The sequence below is a fragment of the Zeus faber genome (genome assembly GCF_960531495.2).
Source record: "Zeus faber genome assembly, chromosome: 9".
NCBI classification, from domain to species: domain Eukaryota; kingdom Metazoa; phylum Chordata; class Actinopteri; order Zeiformes; family Zeidae; genus Zeus; species Zeus faber.
In genome coordinates, this window is record NC_137197.1 from 3,161,328 (window position 1) to 3,182,461 (window position 21,134).

Here is a 21,134-nt window from a genome sequence, read left to right on the forward strand (position 1 = left end):
TTTGGGGGGGGGTTGAAATGACTGCCTGACTGTGGAAAGTGTTGGTGATGTGCCCGGTCACTTCTGGAGCAACTGTGATGATTAATTTTTTTTTTCTCATCTTGATTGTTTTTGCTCATGAATAGCAAGCAGATGTGCATTACTGCATGATAAACACAATGTTTTAGATCGACTCTACCAAGATAGTATTTTGGTAATAAATGTTTGGTGGCATCATATGTATTCCAATGACAGTTGGTGCTTTGGTGACAGCAGGTTATGGATGTGATGTTAAGCAATGGGAAAATAAAGTCACTGACCATGTGAGCATTGACGTTATATTTTGGTGAGATTCTTCAACCTGTATATAGAAACACTCGAACACGAGAATATTGTGAAAATATTTGGAAAGGGGATCTCACATTATCCCTCCCTTCCAAATTGTTCCGAGATATGTTTAAAAAATATATTACAATGGGTTGCATGCTTGACATTAGAAGTTCAACAATAAGTGTGCATATACAATGGAAAACATTGTCATTTGTTCCTGAAATGCTAAAACCCTTTCTGAGCAAACATGACTTGTTTTGGAACAAATGCATCTCAAACAAACAGGGAGACCAGAGCGTACAAACTTGCATCAGAAACCAAAATATGTTCTTTTCTTATTACGGGGAGGGGGAGCGATGGGGAGGTGCGGTGGTGGAGAAGTTGGAGTTTGGCTTGAAATGCATTCATAATATCCATCAGCTACAGGAAGGGCGAAGAATGTTCAAGGAATATAAAGTAAAAGTAATGCAGCTTTTTTTAAAAACAAAAACAAAAGGCACGTAGCTGCAATTGTTGCTCCACCAAGCAACATCGCATTAACATTTAAATGAACAGTTTTGCCGTCGCTGGTATTCGGTATGTCAGGTATCAGGTATTTCACGTTGACGCTGAGCATCACTCCGCTAATTGGAACTACCTGTATTCCATGAACTATCCATTAAAAAAAACATAATATTATGATGCCACGTGTGAACTATTTGTCTTATCTCCTCTCACAGATGGGTGGGACAAATTCTCCCACCCTTACGCCAAGAAGGAATATGGCAAGTGGGAGTTGGCCGTACCGCCCAAGCCTGATGGGTCTCCAGCTGTGGAGCACAACACGAAACTCAAGGTACAGAATGGAACATCTTTGCACCTTCCTGTCGCCCTTGGTCACCGTGCGCTAGTTTGTGGCAACATGACAGCTTGTTCTAATATGTGAGGGAGATTGCCCTCCATGTGTGTTTGTGGGTGTGGTGTCCTTATTACAACCCGACTGGAATCCTGGCATGTAGCCGTCAACAGCATGTCAGACTGGTGGCGCGCTGAGGGGAGATTACTCTATGTACAAGATGTGCACAACGAAGGTAAGCCACTTCCCAGGAACCCAACTGAACTCCTTTATTTCAGCCACGTCCGTGGCGGTCTCCCCTCGGGATGGTGTGCCGTGTTCTTTCAGCGTGATAAAACACCCCGATTGTTCTCTACCCTCCTGTAAATAATTAAACCGGGTTAAATGCAAATGGACTGCCCTCCCATAATGCATTGCCTCCCAAGAAGATGGCGTGGATGAAGAATAATCCTGGAACAAGGTGCCAGGGGGAGAGACGTCTGGCATGGAGGCATCGCTCTCCTTGGGACCGGGGTCATCGCTGGCACAGTCCCACGCCCCGGACAGCCTGCCCAGTTCTCATTGTCAGCGTAGGTCAGTCCGAGGACGATAAGAAGCAGATGGAAACACTGGCACCTGTCCTCTCCTCGCGCTCCCCCGCAGCCTACGGACGACCGCCTCACCCTGCGCTCCGCTTTAGAGTCGGTTCCACATAACTCGCTGGTGGAGGCCCGAGTCCGCCTCAAAGCACTCTCGTGTAGAGCCGCTTGCCCTTCCACCCGCGCTCTTCAGAGCCCAATTTGTTCCAATAAACAAGCCATGTGGATGCATTATTTAATTAGAAGTACACAGAAGACTCCCCAAATGACTGTATGTAGGTACATGTGGAAGATGTGTATGAATGGCTAACAGGATGCATCTACAAAGGATCTCGCATTCTCAGTCAACCTGCCCTGTACAAAAGAGGGTTGCATACGAATGAAAGCAGGCAGGAGTCGACTCGATGTCCAATTCCTTGTCCAACAGTTTCCCTTCTGTTTTTGATCCAAAGAAAACCTCTTTTACGAAGTACGGTTCATGTACACAGACTGGAGAGGAGACGGATACCTTGTCGACAGTATAGAGATGTTGCTTGCCATCCTTTATTATATATGGACATCCTTCATGTAGATTGACATCCTTTATGCAGATCAACATCCTAAAACTGTTGACAAGCTATTTGTCGACCAGGTAGGTCATTGCTGCCGCGCGCCGACAGCCGGGACATTCTGCCCAGTTACCACTGTCAACATAGGTCAGTCTGAGGACAATGAGAAGCAGATGGAAACACCGGCACCTGGCTTCTCCTTCTGCTCCCCTGCAACTTCTAGACGTGTAGACTGTTTCAGCATGTTGATCTACAACCCTAAAGAAGGTCGTAGATCAACACCACCATACGACTCCTGAAATTCCCCCCCAGGGGGGTTAATAAAGGGATATTTTAAGATCAACACTTGTCAATTTAACACCTTTGTCTCCGTCTCCTCCCTCGTCTATAAACAACAAAACACATATTGTAGTGTGTTTGGATGGCTAGATGGACCTGTACCAGAGGAAGAACTTCCAGCTTCAGGATGAAAAAGCCCTACCTAGAATTTTGAGTCAACCATCTGTGTTTTCTAATTAGCACAAATCATACTTACAGCTAATAAGTGCAATCAGCTGGTTCAGTGCCTCGGTGGAGCAGAAACATTGGGGATCTTTCCTATCTGAACCTGGAATTATCTATCTCTGGACAGTCTTGGCTGTTTTCTCCTTTCATTTCACCCTTATAAGCCTTCAGAGTAGCCTGATTTTCTTTTAATGGGCCTAATGTCAGCCAATTTGTCTAGAGGACCGATGCTCCACCGGGCTCACTGCCAGTCCATTTATCCACCTATCTTTTCCTAATCCTATAAACTGTGAATCCCGTCATAAGAGGTGGGCCATGTCTTTAACCCCCAGGTGGTCGGGCTGTAATGAAAAAGCCCCATAGGGGGTTCTGGCCAGTGGCTCACAGTCAGGTGGCCATGGAACAGTCATTACATCACAACAGCAGAGCGAATTAGTTGTTTTTAATGCCTGTTTCTGCAAGCGATGGAGCAGGGTCCAGGGAAACTGTGGTTGGCAGCGCCGGATCGATTCCTGGTGGGGTTCCTCGAGTCTCTTGCTGACTTTTGCCTTTCTTCTGTGACTGAAAGTGGAAAAGCAACTTGTCAGTTAGATTTCCAAACTACACTTATTTGACCCCATTCCAACTCTGAATCGGAGACATAATAGATGAGAGGCATTGATGAGTACGATTTCTCATTTTTCTAAATTGCTCCCTTGCTCTATAAGTCTCTCTCTAGATGGGTTAGAGATCTCACTTTAGTAAAGCCATCTGAGCCAAATTGCACTCCCGACAAAAGAATAAAACTCGCAAATGTGTCAGTCACGATGAATGTAATGAGGAAAAAAAGATGTCCGTCCATCAGATCTGCCGATATGCGGTCAAATGACTTCCTCAAACTTATCACCAAAGATGTTTTGATCATTGCTCACCTGAGAACCTGTCATCAGTGTAGATTTGAATCAGTATAGAAGGTGCAATGGGTAGGATGGTTTCCACCACACCTTGCAAGCTAATGACGGAACACTATCTTAAGTGAGCCTACTTGTCAGAAAGAAAGAAGATTGTATCTGCGCTGCTTCTTACTTGAAGACTTCTATCCATCTTGTTGAGGCCACATGTATCCCAGGTTTTGTCCTCTATAATCAACACATGAATTCATATTTTGGGAGTTTATATACCCCGATCAGCCATAACATTAAAACTACCACTCATAACCAGTATTCTACTACTGTGTATATATATATACAGTATATACAGTATATACACAGTATCTATCTGTCTGTCTGTCTAAGACTGCACCTGTAATGAGTGAGGAGGAGGAGGATAAGAGAGGAGTCTTTTCATTTTATTGGATTTTATGGTGACGCTGAAAAATATTTGAGCAATATGCAGCATTTTTTTTTATAATAGATGGCCGAGCAAAGGACCGTTTTACAATGTAAGCAATTCACACACGGCAGACATGTATAAAAGCTGACACATAATCATATGCGGTACACTGGAACACCAAATTGCAGGAGACATAAAAGACCTTCCAGCAAATACTGATTTGTAAGAATGTGGCTCCTGTTTTTGCTAATGTCTCTCCTATATTGTGATTGTGCTCTTGCTTTTGCAGCACTTTTGCCAATATAAATTGATTTCGATCTCATTACCCGCCCCTCACACTTTTTGTCTTGAATGCCTCGTGTCTCGGCTATAAATACATGTTCCCTAACTGTTTTTCTGCATTGCTGTTTCTCCTAGCCCTACCCTGCAAAGTGACTGCAGATGTGTCTTTTTTTTTTTTTTGTCTTTTGTTTTCAGTGCCCTTCCCGCTCCATGAGTCATTTGTCTTGATTTCCCAGGTGGTGGTTCACACAAAAGACGGCACACGGCTGTACCGGATCTCACCCTGGGCCAAATATGTGACCAGGTCCGAGGAGTCTGTCATCTACGACTGGGTTCACTGGGATCCACCGCAACCTTACGTGGTAAGACCCTCAGGATTTCTGTTTAAATGACCCAACGTGCTCTGCCAAGGAGAAGAATCATGTCAAAGTCACCCTCAAATGAGCCGTCCCTGTTCACTTACTAGCCACGCTGTCTTCTGATTGCTCCCAGCATGACGCACAGCTCTTGAAATCTCCTCTGGCCTGTTTTGCTGTAATCTTGGCGATTCTTAATAGGGGTGTTTGATGCCCCTGCTTTGAGAGAGGCTCGCTGTGTCTCAGCGCCGCTTCAGGTCCTTGACACGAGTGTGTGCCAGCAAAACACTAAGTGGGTATTAATGGCCTCCTTGCTGCCTTTATCACCCCTTATTTACTGCTATTTTAATTAGAGGAGTGTGTTCTCTTAGTGGCAATATATTTGCTTTTGTTTCTAAGAGGTTCAATCATGCAATCCAAACACGAGGAAGGCTTTGCAGGGCCAGTAGTGGAGCAACGGAACGTCGTTGATCTGTGATCCGTACGGACCACCCCCCCGTGGTTCGGATCGGGCGTGAACGGCGGATCAGCTGCAAAACGTAAGCGTGGTAGTGAAAGGGGTTTTTCTGCCGCTGTTGCTCTTGAAATGAGTAATTCCCTCCATGTGGACGCAGAGTTGCGGTGAGAAGAAGATAAAGACAGACGCTGCTGTGTTTCACTCTGAAGCACCGCGATGGCTTCACGCGACGTGGCGCTGTGTTGCTGCTGCTTCACCACAGGTGGTGATCGGGGAACGAGCCGGGCGCGGCCGCACGGCGCCGCTACGCATCCGCTCGTCCGCCACATTGGAGCGGTCAAGATCTGCCGGTCAACACATAGAATGTGCACCGAGAGATGCAGACGTCGCTACTAAATCCACCGCAGCTCACTTCATTCAGAGCCGATTTTCATGAAATGTAGTTTGTTATAGACATGAGAAGGTGATCATCATACTGGGGTTACATTTTTAATTTGAAGTTTCTGGGGACGGATCTAATCCTATTTTTTCACTCGCTACCTTTAAAGGAGGAAGGTGTCATGCCTGCCTCATGTTGGCCTTTAATTTAACCACTGAGTCTTGAATATTTTATATATTTACGGATTTTATTTAAACATTGGACATTTTGAGTGTTGTTTTCATTTAAGGCAATGGGAAACCTTAGCCCATGGTTTTGAATTCATCCTTGCTTTAAGTGTTTTACAGAATAAATGGAAAGCAAAGTTATATTTGTCTCCCTTTTTTTTTTTTTTTTTTTTTTGCTGATCCGAAAAATGATCCGATCCGTGATTCAAAACGGTGATACGTTCTGAACCGTGAGTTTTGTGATCCGTTGCAACCGTAACGGCCAGTCAGGGTGGTAGCCATCCAATGGTTCCGCCAAATTCTCTTGTGTAGAATACAACCAATCCCAGTTCCAGAAACTCTTAAATGACCGTTGAACGTTGGGATATTACTCTGTGTAGAAAGTCCTTCCTGTTTTCCATAACATGGAGGCCTTCAGGAAAAGTGACACAGCGTCTCCGGCCCCTCGCAGCGTTCTGTTCCATTCTGTTGGTATTTATGGAGGAGAAGGTTGTGTGTTTAAGGCCCTGTAGTGATGCTCTTCTCCCTCGTCTGTTGGCAGCACATCCACCCACGACCAAGGAAGCCCAGAAGCCTGAGGATTTATGAGTCTCACGTCGGCATCGCCTCGCCCGAGGCCAAGGTTGCGTCATACACCAACTTCACAACCAATGTGCTGCCGCATATAAAAGACCTAGGTAAGAGATGAAATGGCGGTGCCTCCTAAAAGAGCATTCTACGTTATTCTCCATGCAAACCCACCGCCTTCATATCTGCTCCTCCACCACCGCTTCCCTCTGATAGTTGCTGGCAACGCAAGTTCATGAAATAGCTTGTGCGTGGCTGGTGCCATGCTGTAACTCTCTTGATCTAAATGATGCAGCAGACATTCCCATAAGTCAGGCCTCTCTGTTCTTTCAGCCCGAGAACAGAACATTTCGTATCTTCTCCAGCTGAGCACGTTGCTTTAAAGAGTAATGAAACAGCCGGCGCTCAGCCCCGTCTCCGCCCACCGCGCACGTTTGAGAAAAATGTAACTTGCAAAGGAGACGAAGGGCAGTGTCTCCACCGTAGAGAGACGCTCCCCGTGACGGTTCCTCAAAACAGGCACCGTTACATCTCGGATTATGTTGCAGCCGAATTGTTCCACAGGGAAGATTCAAAATGTCAACCCCAGAGCCATCAAGATGAACACGATATTGAAATGAAGACCAGGATGAATAAATGTATGTCTATTGGACATATAACATAATGTTAACAGGTCCAACATTGTGATTTTAGTCCCTAAATTCAATGTGCGTGCAGCATTAATGACATTATTGTGTAATTGTTAAGCCACAGAATTTCCACTTCACAAAATGACAAATGATTAGGTATTTGGAGTCCATTTCCATGTGCCATCCCTGCACCCGCCGACGGTGCAGTTTTTAAACGTTCTAGCCTGTCCAAGTGGATTTTCATCCACTTCAGGAAGATGTTTGAGCTGACATCTCCAACATCATCTCCAACCTGACAACTTGTTTCCTTCTCTGTAATCTAACCATGGACGACTCAGGAAAAATAAAAGCCTGGTCCTCTATGTTAGGCACAGCTTAGTGAGGAGCTTGAATCTCTTAGCGTCCATCCAGCGTAAAGGAGGAGTTTATGAAGGTCACGAGGAAACAGGACATTTATCCATTCCACTACACAGTCCCTCTGCCGTTTTGTTTTGTTGTGATCGTTACGACCAAAAGTGCTTGATTTTCCAGCGGTGCCGTGCAAAATAGGAAGTTTTGTGATTTTATTTTTACTGTAAAATTGCAGCCATTGGCAAAAATAGAACATCAAAGTAAAACAAACGAGCATGAAGGAAGACATACACGTTTATCATCACTTTCATGATAATACACATTCTGCATATTACAGAATCCTTTAGTACTATATCTTGTATCTTGTGTATTCCTCCCGTGTGTGTGTGTGTGTGTGTGTGTGTGTGTGTGTGTGTGTGTGTGTGTGTGTGTATATATATATACACATACACACACACTGTATGTGTGTGTAAGAACGTGTATATACTTTGTATATACACTGTATATATATGTGTGTGTGTGTCTGTGTGTGTGTGTGTTCCTCAGCCGTGCTCTGCTTTTAAGCGAGGAAGGAAAGTGAAAGGAAGGAAAGTGCCGGTTGAAACGCTGTCAGAGGATCCACCTGCAGCAGCTGCAGGAATCTGCACAGTAGGGTTCTCCAACAGCCTCCTTCTCCAACTGTCTCACTCCCCTCTGCTGTCGTGGGATGAGAGGGAGAAAGGGGAGAGAAACTCTCCCTCACCCCTCTCCTTTGTTACACATCAGAAGCCAAAGTTCTTCTGTAGGCTGAAAGAGACTCCCAGCAATATAAATAAATAAGAGTTTTTAACGGGCGGCTCCCTGTGGAGAACCAAGTGATGCTGTAAAGCAGCTGCTGCTCGGTGGCAGCGAGCACGGCCGCTCTCAGGTGTTCACCACTCCCAACACAAAACGCCCCCGGCTCGTTGGCTCTGACTGACTTGGATGGAAAGTATTTAGAAGTCATTTGTAAATGATGTTGTTGTTTTTTCACCGTGGCTGTCTCATCGTGATGAGATTAAGGCAGAGATTAAGTTGAATTTAATTTGTCTTGGGGAACTTACTGAGAGGACCTGATCAAAATAAATCTAATAATAATAATATATATTAACGGCAACACAATCTTGATTAACAGTTGGAAAAAGTACAAATAAAATGTAGATAAATATACATTAATTGGCAAAAATACAGAACAAAAAAATACAAATGTATAAAAATATAACAGGATAAATTATTGATATTTATATATAAGGTATAAATGATTATCTACTTCCACATGTTCATACCAGACAATTTCCCCATTAGAATTTTAGCAAAAGGTTAGAAAGGTCTATTGAAACACAAATTACTGAAGGGAAAAAGAAAAAAAACAAGATTTTATTTGGTGTTTTATCTGCTGGACCTGCTAGAGCGTTGCAGATCAATAAGTTATTTTGGTTTTTCCTTCCTGCTGTTCAGGTTACAACTGCATCCAGCTGATGGCCATCATGGAGCACGCCTACTACGCCAGCTTTGGATATCAGATCACCAGCTTCTTTGCTGCTTCCAGGTGAATGTGAATCACTCACAGTCCTTTAGGTGTTTAACTGTGTAAAAACTGTGTGGTTCTATCCACAGAGGAGGGATGGGTATATGCATAGATAGAGATTATTCCTAATAATAATACATTTTATTTGTATAGCACTTTTCAAGGAACTCAAAGACACTTTACATCACAAACGAAAATAAATGACAGTAAAATACAGCAATGCATAAATACAAGACTACAGGGAAAAGTGGCGAACAAATAACAAACAAATATAAGTCAAAAGGAAAGTGGGAGAAAAGGGAGAGTTTCAGACGTTGAAAGCAACTTTGCAAAGGTGCGTACTCATGATAAATTATTTTCTACAATGTTATTGCAGTTTTGTTTCAATATATTGCGAAGAGAAATGGCATCATTTCATTCTTCTAGCTCCATGAGCTCTGAATGGTTGACACCGGGAAGCGTCATGATGTCTGACGGATGTTTCTTGTTGGCGCTTTGAAACGTCCTTTACTTTTTATTCTGTCTGAAGATGGATTTTATTCTGTCTGGGGACTGAGGGAGTAACTTTACACGATGACCCGAACTTTCCGTGTGGATATTAACAAATCCGGCCCTCGCAGGCGGACGCCGTCGGTTATCTCGCGGTAAACACCTTTTTCGTTGGTGCCGGGAGGACGGGGGGGACTTCTCGAGATAAAGCTTGTCTCGGCAGGAATCCGAAGACCCCCGTCCTCCCGGCTCAGAGGGGAAGCGCAACACCCGGAGAGTGTGTGTGTGTGTGTGTGTGTGTGTGTGTGTGTGTGTGTGTGTGTGTGTGTGTGTGTGTGTGTGTGTACAGTGTAATTTCATCCATGATTGATCTCGCAGAGTCATTTAGCGGCCGAGCGGACGGATGACGGGAAGCGAGAGTCTCCCATCGCCGCGGAAACTGATTTAATGATAGCCATGAGGACGGACCAGGGACAATATTAGTGTGTGGAGAGAGAGGGATTTCACTAATCTGTGTGTGTGTGTGTGTGTGTGTGTGTGTGTGTGTGTGTGTGTGTGTGTGTGTGTGTGTGTGATGGTAACAAATGAGTAGAGTTTTAGCACTGTACACATTTTTAAATAAAGAAGTAAAAAGCCAAGAAGTCTTGTGGACAGTTCAGTGGCATTAAACCATGGACAGACAGACTTGACATAAGATACGATAACACTTTATTACCATTTTATTGTTTCCCTCGATGTAAATTACAGCAGTACAGCAGCAAAAAACGCTGAGTCAAGACGGAGATACAAATTATAATTGTTAGATTAGAAATAACACATATGTACACTACACAAAGTGGACATTAGGTTTTCCAATGCTAAATAGATAGATGGATGGATACTTCATTTATTGATTAATGTATTCAGCTCCAGAGGGAAACTAAACAGCAGCTCAAATAGAAAAATAGGCAAAAGTAACAAAGCTACGGAATAAAAATATAGAAATAAAATGGCAATGTATGTAAGCCTTGTGATAACAAATATGACCTAAAAAAAATAAGTGACAGTTAGTCTACAGTACGCACAAGTTACAGTATTCCAGCGTAACAGATAAACATGGCGTTCAGTAGTAAGAGATGGAGGTCAATCACAAACAGCCATTGCAGTCAAATACTGAAATCCATCCTCCGTCCTTCCCCTCAGCCGCTACGGCAGCCCGGAGGAGCTGAAGCAGCTGATCGACGTGGCCCACTCCTTGGGCATCGTGGTGCTGCTGGACGTGGTGCACAGCCACGCCTCCAAGAACACAGAGGACGGCCTGAACCGCTTCGACGGCTCCGACTCCTGCTTCTTCCACGCTCCGCCCAGGGGGGAGCACAGGCAGTGGGACAGCCGCCTCTTCAACTACTCCAGGTAGGACCCAGACGGAGCTGTCTGCGCTTCCCGTGAACCTCATGCATCATCATATTGTAGGAGCACATCTCCAACTGCTTCAGAACACTCTTATGCACGGATCACAGAGGCCGGCGTAGCCCAACATGAACCAAATGTTGTTTGCATATTGGCGATATAAGGAGAAATTCAAGAAACCACGATCAGTAAAAATGGGTAAATATTCACTATTGTACAATATAATATAGAAAATATGAATCATATTCACTACCACTAATAATGTGACACCTATATTCTTCATTGGTCATGATCATGTTTTACTTTTTTACCTACGTCCTTTTACTCTCGACCGACAAAATTCTAGAATCGATGAATTCTGCGTGTATAAAATGTACCAACTGTACGTACAACAGAGAATGAAGGATTCACATGCGTCTCCAAGTGGGTGTGGCTACGGCAATATTTGTCTTTGCGAGAGGATATTGCTGCTGCCGCCTTTATCGCTTTACTGAGAGTGATCAATGGCTGATCAGCTGCTTCTGACTGTCAAGAGCAGCCCTCCGTTTTTTAATAACCTGGAGTCGCAACTCAGTCAGCCAAAGTGAACCTCGGGGGACGCATCGCTCACCGCCCCCGTCGCTGCAGCCGCGCCTTATTTCCCCCCGCACCACGGGCCTCAGAAGACGCTCTCTTCCCGTCCTCCGCCTCTGAAACAATAACATTTCGGTATTGGCAAAGCTTTTCACGGTTAAATCTCTCGGTGTACAACACGAGCCGGCTCCGCTGCTGCATCTCTCGGACCTTCTTCTTCCTTATATGGAAGCATGAGGGCGTGGCTTATGCTAAGTACATGTTGGGAGCATGGACCTGTACGTTTGAAAGGATCTCCATCCAGAGAACAGTCACAGTTTCACAGTCTGATTATTCCGCCAAGTGTCTTTTCCTGTATGAGGAGTGTGTCGTGGTAAGGACTGGTGCATGCTGTACAGATAATTAGCATAGAATAGGCTTAATTGCTTCAGATTGGTTTTGATAGTGGTGACAATTTACAATTATTTTTCAACGTTTGACATCAAAAAGGAAATGCTGAAATAGAGCTGAAGGATTAATCATGTTCAAACCGACATCGCAATCTAAAATAACTCAATTTTTAAATCGCAAAGGCTGCGGTTTAAAACAAAACAAAAAAAGGAACCCTTTTTTTTACGTTACACAATTGCGGCTCTTCTTTGTTTTATTTAAAATTTAATAAAACAATTAAAGAGTATATCAATACATTGCCTGCAGTATTTAAAACTGAATTTCCCATTAAACACATCAACCTAGGACGGCTTTGAGAGAGCGCCTCATAGAGATCTGTTTGCTGGTGGTGATCAATGATCTGTTAACTGAGTGATCTATGGCTGATCACCTGGTTTCCACTGGCAATTTTATTTTCATCTTTTATTATTAATTATTCATATTTAATTATATTATTACCGTATATAAGTAATAGCCCCGAGCCGCAACTTATCACCGGACCCACCGTGCCGCCAGGAGACCACCGCGTCCAAATCCTGCGTCGGCTGCAAGCGCCACAACAGCCTACATGCGCATAATAAATGGAAAAAACAACTTTTATATCAATCCACGGTTTTTATTGAAGCCATTTAACTTCATTTCAGTGCCATAATCCAGAGAACACGGCATCAGCACAAATACATGTGCAGTAGAGTCAGCTCGGCTCTTTCTCCTCCGCCGTTTACCCGTTTACATTTGTACATCATTTGTGTATAATAATACATAATACATTTGTGGTGATGAAAACATGGTAATAATAATATGGTCATGGAAATAATACTAAATTGCAACTACTGCATTCATCATGCTTTTCATTCCTTAATTAGATATTACTACAAGCCTGATTTTAAAAAGCATGTCTGAAAGGTCTGATGGAGGAGATGGAGGTTTCAGTAATTCGGCTCTTGCGGAAATATTTTTGGTAACGTGGCTCCTGAGCTGGGAAAGGTTGAGTACCACAGCCATATAATGATTTATTCATTGTGTTTAGTGAATAATGCAGAAGATAAGGAACTTTAAAAAATAATCGCATACTAAATCGCAATCTAAATATTGGTCTAAAAATTCACAGTTACATTATTTTTCCCAAATCGTTCAGCCCGATGCTGAATTCCATTTAGATTTCTCAACTGAACAGTTGAATAAAGCGACAGGTGATGTGTCGGTACCTCTCAAGGTTGACTTTGTATTTACTAATGTTTTAAGCCTTTCTCTCAGTAGTGATTTTGTACGTCTTTGACTTTGGTTTTGCTTTGCGTTGACTGAAAGCAAACTCAAACAGGTACGCCTTGTTCTTACCCATCAAATATTTAGGGTTTTGTGACGGTTCAAATTGTCTGGGGATAAATCCTCCGCATTCACTTTCATTGGGTTGAGATAAGTTTCCGTTTTTAAGACTTTAAAAACGGGGCTCTTTATTTTGGGCTACAAACACCTTCTCTGATGTGCAGGGAAATGGGTTTTCACAAGCGCCGTGCCAGAAGTAGTTCATTTTATGTTTTACCTGAACGCCAGATGTTTTTGCAGCATGGTGCAGTGTTTATACGGAGGTTCCAGCTGATGGCAGACTGGGTGATGATTCATCAGGTTGGGATTATTTTGACTGGTTCATGGGGCAAAGTTATATGTGCATTATGCATTTTGGCTTCAAAGAATGGAGGAAGAGCTTTCAACTTCTCCGGGAAGAAAAGGAAGTTATCGCTGAATACTTGAGGTTGCAGGAGCCTGTTTGAACCTCTTTGGAGGTTGATTAGGAAAAGAATATACTCCACTATATACAAAATAAAGTATGGCGCCAAGTTGAGCGTATTCATATATTATCTTTTTTCTTTCTTTTGTTGCCCAGACATTTCTCTGCACTCTTGAGAAAAATAAATGACAAAATTAAACTCTTTTTTAAATCTCATTTTTTATTTATTTATTAAAACTAAAACCATTTTGTGTGTGAGGACAGTGTTTCAAGAACTAAAATAAACACAGGCCGACGCAGGGAAGTGTTTTTCATGGTGATGATAGTAAAATGAAGCTACATGGGATTGAGCTTTATTGCTTCATGTTTTGAGTTATAAGTTACACAAAATTGTATTAAAAAAACCATCTATCAAAAGACCATGCGGACGTGGATCATTGTATTTTTGGCATTTTGATATTAATACCGTGTCCTTTTGAGGACTTCCTATCTCTCTAATCTAGTAACCGCTGCAGATATGGAGATGAGTGGAATCTTGGAGCCTCTGTGTGCGCGAGTCAACTTATACAAACAAAGGTTCTCATATTAACATTTAAGATCTATCACAACAGCTCCATATACATATGTTTACCCTTGGAATCAAGGTTGATAAATGGGTAAGTGTTTATGTATTCCCATTTTATACAAATGTATGAGCAACTTGCCAACAGATTGATGAATGAGGCCAATGGAAGCCCCTTTTATGTATTTTTCCCTTGTTGTTGTTGTGCTTTTTTATATTTACTGGGATGGCATAATTTGTTGAAGGTTGATCATGAGATGACTGAATCTTTCCACTGAGGTCACTAACAGCCCAGAATGGGATGTTAACATAGGTTGTAAAGATACAAGTCATTGTTTTTCCCTCATTGCGCAAATGGACATGTCGGTGGGAGATCATCATGTTGTCGATCAATGCCAGTCAGTCCACCGTTCCCCCGATGGCTGCTGGGATTTCAAGCTCTCCAGGCAGCCAGTCTAGTCCAGACTCTGCGTTTAGGAGGAAGCGCCCCTCATCCACAGAGCTGTCGATCCACGCTCCATCCCCCTGATCTGCGAGGCTTATATCCCCAAACCGCTTTAGTTTGACAAATATTAAGCTACAAACAACCTGCGTGGCGAGACCCCTCTGCTACCGAAACTAAGCAGGACTCTACAGGCCTTCTTGCTCACATTTGGCAATGCCAGAGTACCTTCCGCGGTCGTTACTAACTGTGCCTTTGAGCTACCTAAATATCGCTCAAATCTCACCGTTTAAGCGTACGGACGGATCGGTCTGGCCGAGACTTGAATAATGATGCGATGTCACATGGGGGCCAGTCTTCTCCATCGCAAGAGACGGCCATATGTCCGATAATTACAGAATCCCGGAGGCGGTTGTTGGGGAAACATGAAAGAATGTGTGAGCAGCTCCATTTAGGTTGTTTCCTGACCCCTGGCGCCCGCCGAACACCAAAACTATTGATTGGTGTTGTCGCTGGCCCCGTTAATTGTCTCCTGTCTTCTGTGTCACCGGAAAATGATCCCACCGCACATTAGAGGAGAAAAGGAAAACAGTTCCATCAAATGCCTCTTTGAACTGACTTTCTAACAAGTGTGCAGCAGCCTCCGATACATTATACCGTACTAAGTGTCAGGCATGGGAGGCCATAATAAGAGAACAAGCTTCCTCTTTGCTTAGTTCTGGGCTCTCCTTGTATCAGAAGCACTCATTAGACGCGTGGCAGACATATGCCGTGGCTGCCAGCCATCTGAGTCATTTGTAAAAGCCCGAAGAGATCAGCGATGTCACCGCCGCTTCATTTATCTCGTCCTCGCACACATGTTGTTGGGTTTTATTTTTGTGCTGAAACTTCCTGCTGCTCTCTCTGGAAGGAAATTAACCCTAGAGCGTAGTCAGGGGCCGAGCCGGAGCGCGGCCGGTCTTTTAAGCAAGGCGCCGGGAGTCGGCGATCAGAAGCACTGCACGACGTTCCTATCAAGGCAAACACAAAGACATTGTTCCACCTTATGCCGTCTAAATGGGTCGCTTTTGCAAGACCACATGCTGAGGCTGATGATGTTGGTCAACATTTTGACCAATTGAATATTTTGACATTGATTATAATGATGATTACCAAGGGAACTGAAAAGAGAATCGACTATGACATCATAGAAAGGCTGGACCAGATGGCCAAAAATGTTATCACGATATGTTTTTTGTATATTGATAAATGTCGATAAATCACAATATATATTTAATAATAATAATGCTGCTCCATTTACAGTTTTAAGTGTATTATCATGGCTTTACGTTAAACACTGAATAAATCCAATCAAATAATATATATATATATATATTTTATACATTTAAATATATAATATAATCATCATTGTCGTCTGAGAAAAGTCCAAAAGGTTCCTGAATCTGCGCTCTGTGATTATATGTTTGGAGCGGACCGAGGGACTTTCTCCTCGCACAGATTCTTTCTTTAATCGTTCTCCTTCTGCGGGGATGGGGGCCGCGCCCTGCTCAGGTTGGGAGCAGGACGAGTTCCAGCTCCAGAGGGGCCTGGTCTCCGCTGTGTGCTGCCGGCCGGAGAGAGCGGAGGAAGCACCAGCGCTCCTGCTGTACAATTGGCTGTTAGTGTCACATGGTTGTATCTCTGCTCTGTACGATTGGCTGTTCGTGTTGTCTTTGTAGGTAGAGGAAAACGGACTCTTTATCAAACTGTATCGAAAATAGATCCCATGAAGTTATCATCGAAGATTTTATCTTGAAAATTATGGACATCGATGGACATTAAATCCGTTAACTGGAAAATAACAGATTTACTAGTAAAAGAAGACGACAATGGAGTCTACTCGACCTCTACACTACCTCCTTCTACCCTACATCTACTCTACCACTACTCCACCTCCATCTACTCCACCTCTACAGTATTCTACCACTACTCTACCTCCATCGACTCCATCTCTACACTACTTTACCTCTACTCTTCCTCTACTCTGTAAGGAAGCAGTTCCCAACCTTTTCAGACTCGCGGCCCACTTAAAAGTCTCCATAGTGTTGGCGGCCCACATCTGACCAGAAGTATTACGGGAGCCAATCGGTGCCTCCTCAGAGGATGTATATTTGAACAATCATATGCATTCTCATACATACAGTGCAGTAGTGACAAAACAAAAAAAAGAGCTGGGTTAAAAATAACCTTATATCTATGGAACTTTGCCGTAACGTTCGAAACATAAAACTAACAACAACAGGAGCACATGTATATGACGTCACCTCATGAGAAGGCTGATGCTGCATGGCCGACACCACATGCTTGATGTCTGGCTTAGTGGACGACAGTCTCAGGAGGAGATCTGGAACAACATTCACTTTATTCCTGTATTTCATCTTCAAAGCCACAAGCGCTGAAAAGCCAGTCTCACAGAGCTACGTTGTCGGGAAAGGCATCAGAAATGGCACAGCTCTGTGGGACAGATTGGAATTTGCGTTCTCGGTGCTCATTCATGACGTTTCCATGACTTTCTTGTTGCCCTGACGCTCCCTGAGTTTATCAAAATATTCAAGCGGCTTGGACATGTACTGTTGGTGTCTTGTCACAAGAGGACGGTGCAGTTCACATGGCTTCAGATGTTCTTTTGATTAAATCTTGGAAGGCACCACGCACAGAGGTAACGGTTAATAGGCACGGTCCTCTGTGCCTGTCCCAAAAAAATCCCAATGGTAAATATTCAGTGCTATACTTTCTCCGAACCTTTCTTTTCAGTTTGACAGGCGGGACTGTCCCGCCTGTCCGCCTTTCCTTTTCAGTGTTCCTGATGCTGCCAACCATCCATTTTTATTATCAATGCAAGTTCAAAAATGTACAGGTGCACGTCGATCGTGGTCCGGCTTGAACGTAGTACACCCTAACATGAGTTCCTATCTATCAGTGATGATGCATTTTTGAAGGTTTTAAAGAAAAATACCATGAGATTTTTTATTTTTATTTTTTTTGTTAATATTTGAAAAAGGTTTTGTAATTAATAATTTTAATTTTTTTTTTTTCGGTAAAATGTGTGTTTTGCACATGATTTGGCGGCCTACTTGCAATACCCTCTACTTGCAATGCCAGCCCATAGGTTGGGAAGGAACTGATGGAGTCCATCATTATTTTCACTATCCTTATAAATCTTTGCAATGTATAATATGATTTGATTTCTTAATTTGTCAAAATAAAGATAGTATACAATATAAAATGTTGTCCATTATTACATTTACATTTAGTCATTTATCAGACGCTTTTATCCAAAGCGACTTACAAGGGAGAATAACATTCAAGCTACATTGCCACAGAGACATTAGGGTAACAATAAATACTGCTAAGTAGTACTAAGTAATTGTAAGTTACTTTCTTCTTGATTATTTGATGTTCATCTCTTTGTTTTCTTAAATGCCAACATTATGATTATGAGATTATGTAGAAAGAAACAGATTTTGCCTTTACTTCCTTAGTGTCTTCAAATAACTGTCTCCTTTTTTGTTTTGATGTGAAAATGGTCAGAAAACTATGCTTCTGCTGTCTCAAGACGAAATGGAAGAAACAGCTCCTGGATTTGCATGCACCTAAGAAATATAATGCTGAAAGTTGCAGATATTTATTTAAAGTGAGATGAGGGGGAAAATGAGCAGGTTTTTATTGGGGCTTCCTGATAACACTAAATCCTCTTGTGTAATTCACCATTAGAATTGGTGTGAGTGAAGATGGCCCTCAGCGTCGCTTCATTTGGCTCTGAAACATGGCCGGTTATATAGAGGATCGGTCTTGGTAGTTATCATAAACCCTGGCATAATCTTACATGTAGGTTTAAATGATCAGTTTTAATAAGCCTATGTGCTATAAAAACCTGTTTCAGATTATGCTTTTTAGTAGGTATAGGCTTCTTGTAGTTGCTAATTTGAGCAGAGCTTTTTGCTTGCTTCAAGGTGACTTGTGGCAGTGCCCTTGACACCGTCCTGTGATGTCTACAACAAACTAACGGTTGGAAACGGCTATTCTAATGGAGTATTTGACAATATTTTCTTGTCAAACTGTTTTTTGTTGAGAACGTGTCCTCTGCTTGACCATTTTAGGTGCATTCACTTTATGTTATTTAGCTTAGTTGTTGTTCATTGTTGGATGGTAGTCGGTTGGAAAATAATGGTTAACAGGCTCCGAGTGATTGACGGCTGATCCTGCGGATGCTGCGAGCTGCCGGGCTCGGTGCAGAACGCCTCCTGCTTGTGCCCGAGCCAGAGAGCAGTTTCTTTATCATTCTACACCATGAAAGGAAGACATGTTGTTTGGTCGCACCATTAGATGAACTGTGCCCGGCGCCCTTCATGACTTGAGCACTAACTAGCTGGGGGACTTCTTCTTTTCTTTTTTTCACCCAGTTTCTTTACTTAGCCCTTTTCAAAGAGGTTAAGGCCACCTTGAGACAGTAAATGAATGGAGCCAATGGCTAAGGCAGCAGAATATAGCCAGGCTTTTTATTTTTGCAGATTGGCCCCTTCAGATGTAGGACTTCTGAGAGGTTTGATGTGGACTCCCTCAGTAGTTTTCTGACCAAACCCATCTCTCGAGATCATTTGAATCTATTTTTCATCAATCTTTGTGTGAATTCTTAAGATATGAATGCAGTCCCAAGGCTAGGCTTTTGTCCTCAGACATCCTTTGCAGCTCTCCCCTCTCCGCTCAGAGAACGGTAATCTCTTATTTGATGACAATTTTCTCTTTGACATGGTTAACTCATGCGCATGTCGTGAATGTACTCACACTCTTGATACGCTGATCAGGTGGCTACTTCAACACGTGAATGTCTGTATGCTATTAGGTTAACGGTAAAGCAATGTGATCTCTATAAATTTAATTGTAATTGTAAACTTTACAGGTCACAAAAGAAACAACCCATGTTTACAGAACGCGTGACCTGTATTATGGTGAGGAGATGCGACGTGTTTGACTATCTTCAGCGATTCCCAAATAGTTCCTCTTTCCCAATCGGGGAAGTTTAAGCTGCAATCTGGATGAACGTGTTTTTTTTTTTTTTTTTTTTATATGTATACATCTAAACATGTCATAATGGTATTGTGGTTTATCAATACCATATGACACTAATCTCCAAATGTAATTCTTTATTGGTTAAATGTGAATCAACATAGACTACAAACATAAAATCAACATGTAGTAGTTGATTCAAGTCTTTACACAACTCAACGTAATAATTGGACGGCATTGTGTGATACACCTGTCAGCGTAGTGTGTCCTGTTTGTATACTATCATGTTTCACAAAAAGCAGTATGTCATCCTGCTACTTTTCACCTACCATTTTAGCATAGTATAGTTTTGGACATATTATGCTCACATCCTAACTTGCTGTACATAGTGTGTTATTATGCGATTTTTGGAAGCAGCAAAACTTGCTGTGAACAACATGCCTCAATGCAACGGTGCCTCTTATTTGGATTGTAGACCTCATCACGCCTAGGTTCTGTTTTCTGGAAGGCCTTCAAACCATAGATAATTAGTTGGTTTTTTTTATCAGAGAACCTGTGGTATTTTCTTTAAATATTCTTGGAAACTGCTTTGACCATTTCCAGGTCATTGTTATTTGTTTACTGGCTATCCTTGTAGTCTGTAGGCAAACTTTTTGACTATTTGAATGAATCTAGCAGCAGGTTTGTGCTCGCAGCCTCATATGATGTTACGTGTGCATCAGGTTTGAGATTTCACTGTGCAGGTTGTTTTTATTTTTCGGCTTCCTGCAGCCATGTCGCAGGATGCAGGCAAGTTCACCGGTACGACTCAATCCAAACAGGGCACTCTCTGCTTCATGTGTTCGACAGATGGAATATTCACGGCTTTTTCTTGTAACACTTGTCTTGGCACAGCAGTGCGTGGCTCATACGGAGTATTCAAAATGCCGTGGGTTTCAAATCAGACTTCTGACCTTTTTGTTGTATGTCATTGTCCCACCTTCTGCTCCTCGTTGGGTCTAATGCAACAGACATGCAGCCAGAAAGCGATAAGTCGAACACAACAAGTGATGGTGGTAGGGACAATTAGCTGCGGATTCATGGCACGGGGGTTTTGTGGCGAGGAAATGGCAGACAAGGCCAGCTAGCGTTGTGCTGATTTATTTATTAACCTTTTTTTTAATTTTTTTTTTATTATTATTAATTAATTTGGCACCACGCTGGGCCAGGCCACTATCTGGGCTCTTGTCTGATCGATGAACCCACAGAGGTCAGGCATCTAAGTGCAAGTCCATTCCAAATGCCTGCAGTTGCAGTATTTAGCACCCTTGAGATTTCTCTGTTGCTCCAGCTGGCCAGACGCGGAGGTCACATCCCCTGTTTTCAGTGGTCAGAACCACCTAACAAGCCCGACGAGCTGTCGGTGCGTGCTGCTGCTGCTGGAGCTGCAACAGCGACCTGTACCAAAGGGGCAAACAAAATTCTTTCTTGGAGCCATTTTCACGTGCATGACGGATGGAAACAACGGCTGGATTTGTAGCATCTCTCAAATGGCCTCAAAGAACACAGGCTCTCTCTTTGAACCGCTGAAAATACAAACCGCTACGTGCTTATAAA

The 21,134-nt window shown here is 42.9% G+C and overlaps 1 protein-coding gene across 1 annotated transcript in view; it reads left to right on the plus strand.

The window, feature by feature from the left end:
• Nucleotides 1-21,134, plus strand: part of gbe1b (glucan (1,4-alpha-), branching enzyme 1b) — a 113,140-nt gene that overhangs the window by 24,924 nt on the left and 67,082 nt on the right. Inside the window, exons 3-7 of the mRNA XM_080006319.1 lie at nucleotides 1,029-1,144; nucleotides 4,604-4,729; nucleotides 6,328-6,463; nucleotides 8,810-8,900; nucleotides 10,551-10,760. Of these exons, the coding sequence (XP_079862445.1) occupies nucleotides 1,029-1,144; nucleotides 4,604-4,729; nucleotides 6,328-6,463; nucleotides 8,810-8,900; nucleotides 10,551-10,760 (679 nt within the window). The remainder of the gene's footprint in view (nucleotides 1-1,028; nucleotides 1,145-4,603; nucleotides 4,730-6,327; nucleotides 6,464-8,809; nucleotides 8,901-10,550; nucleotides 10,761-21,134) is intronic.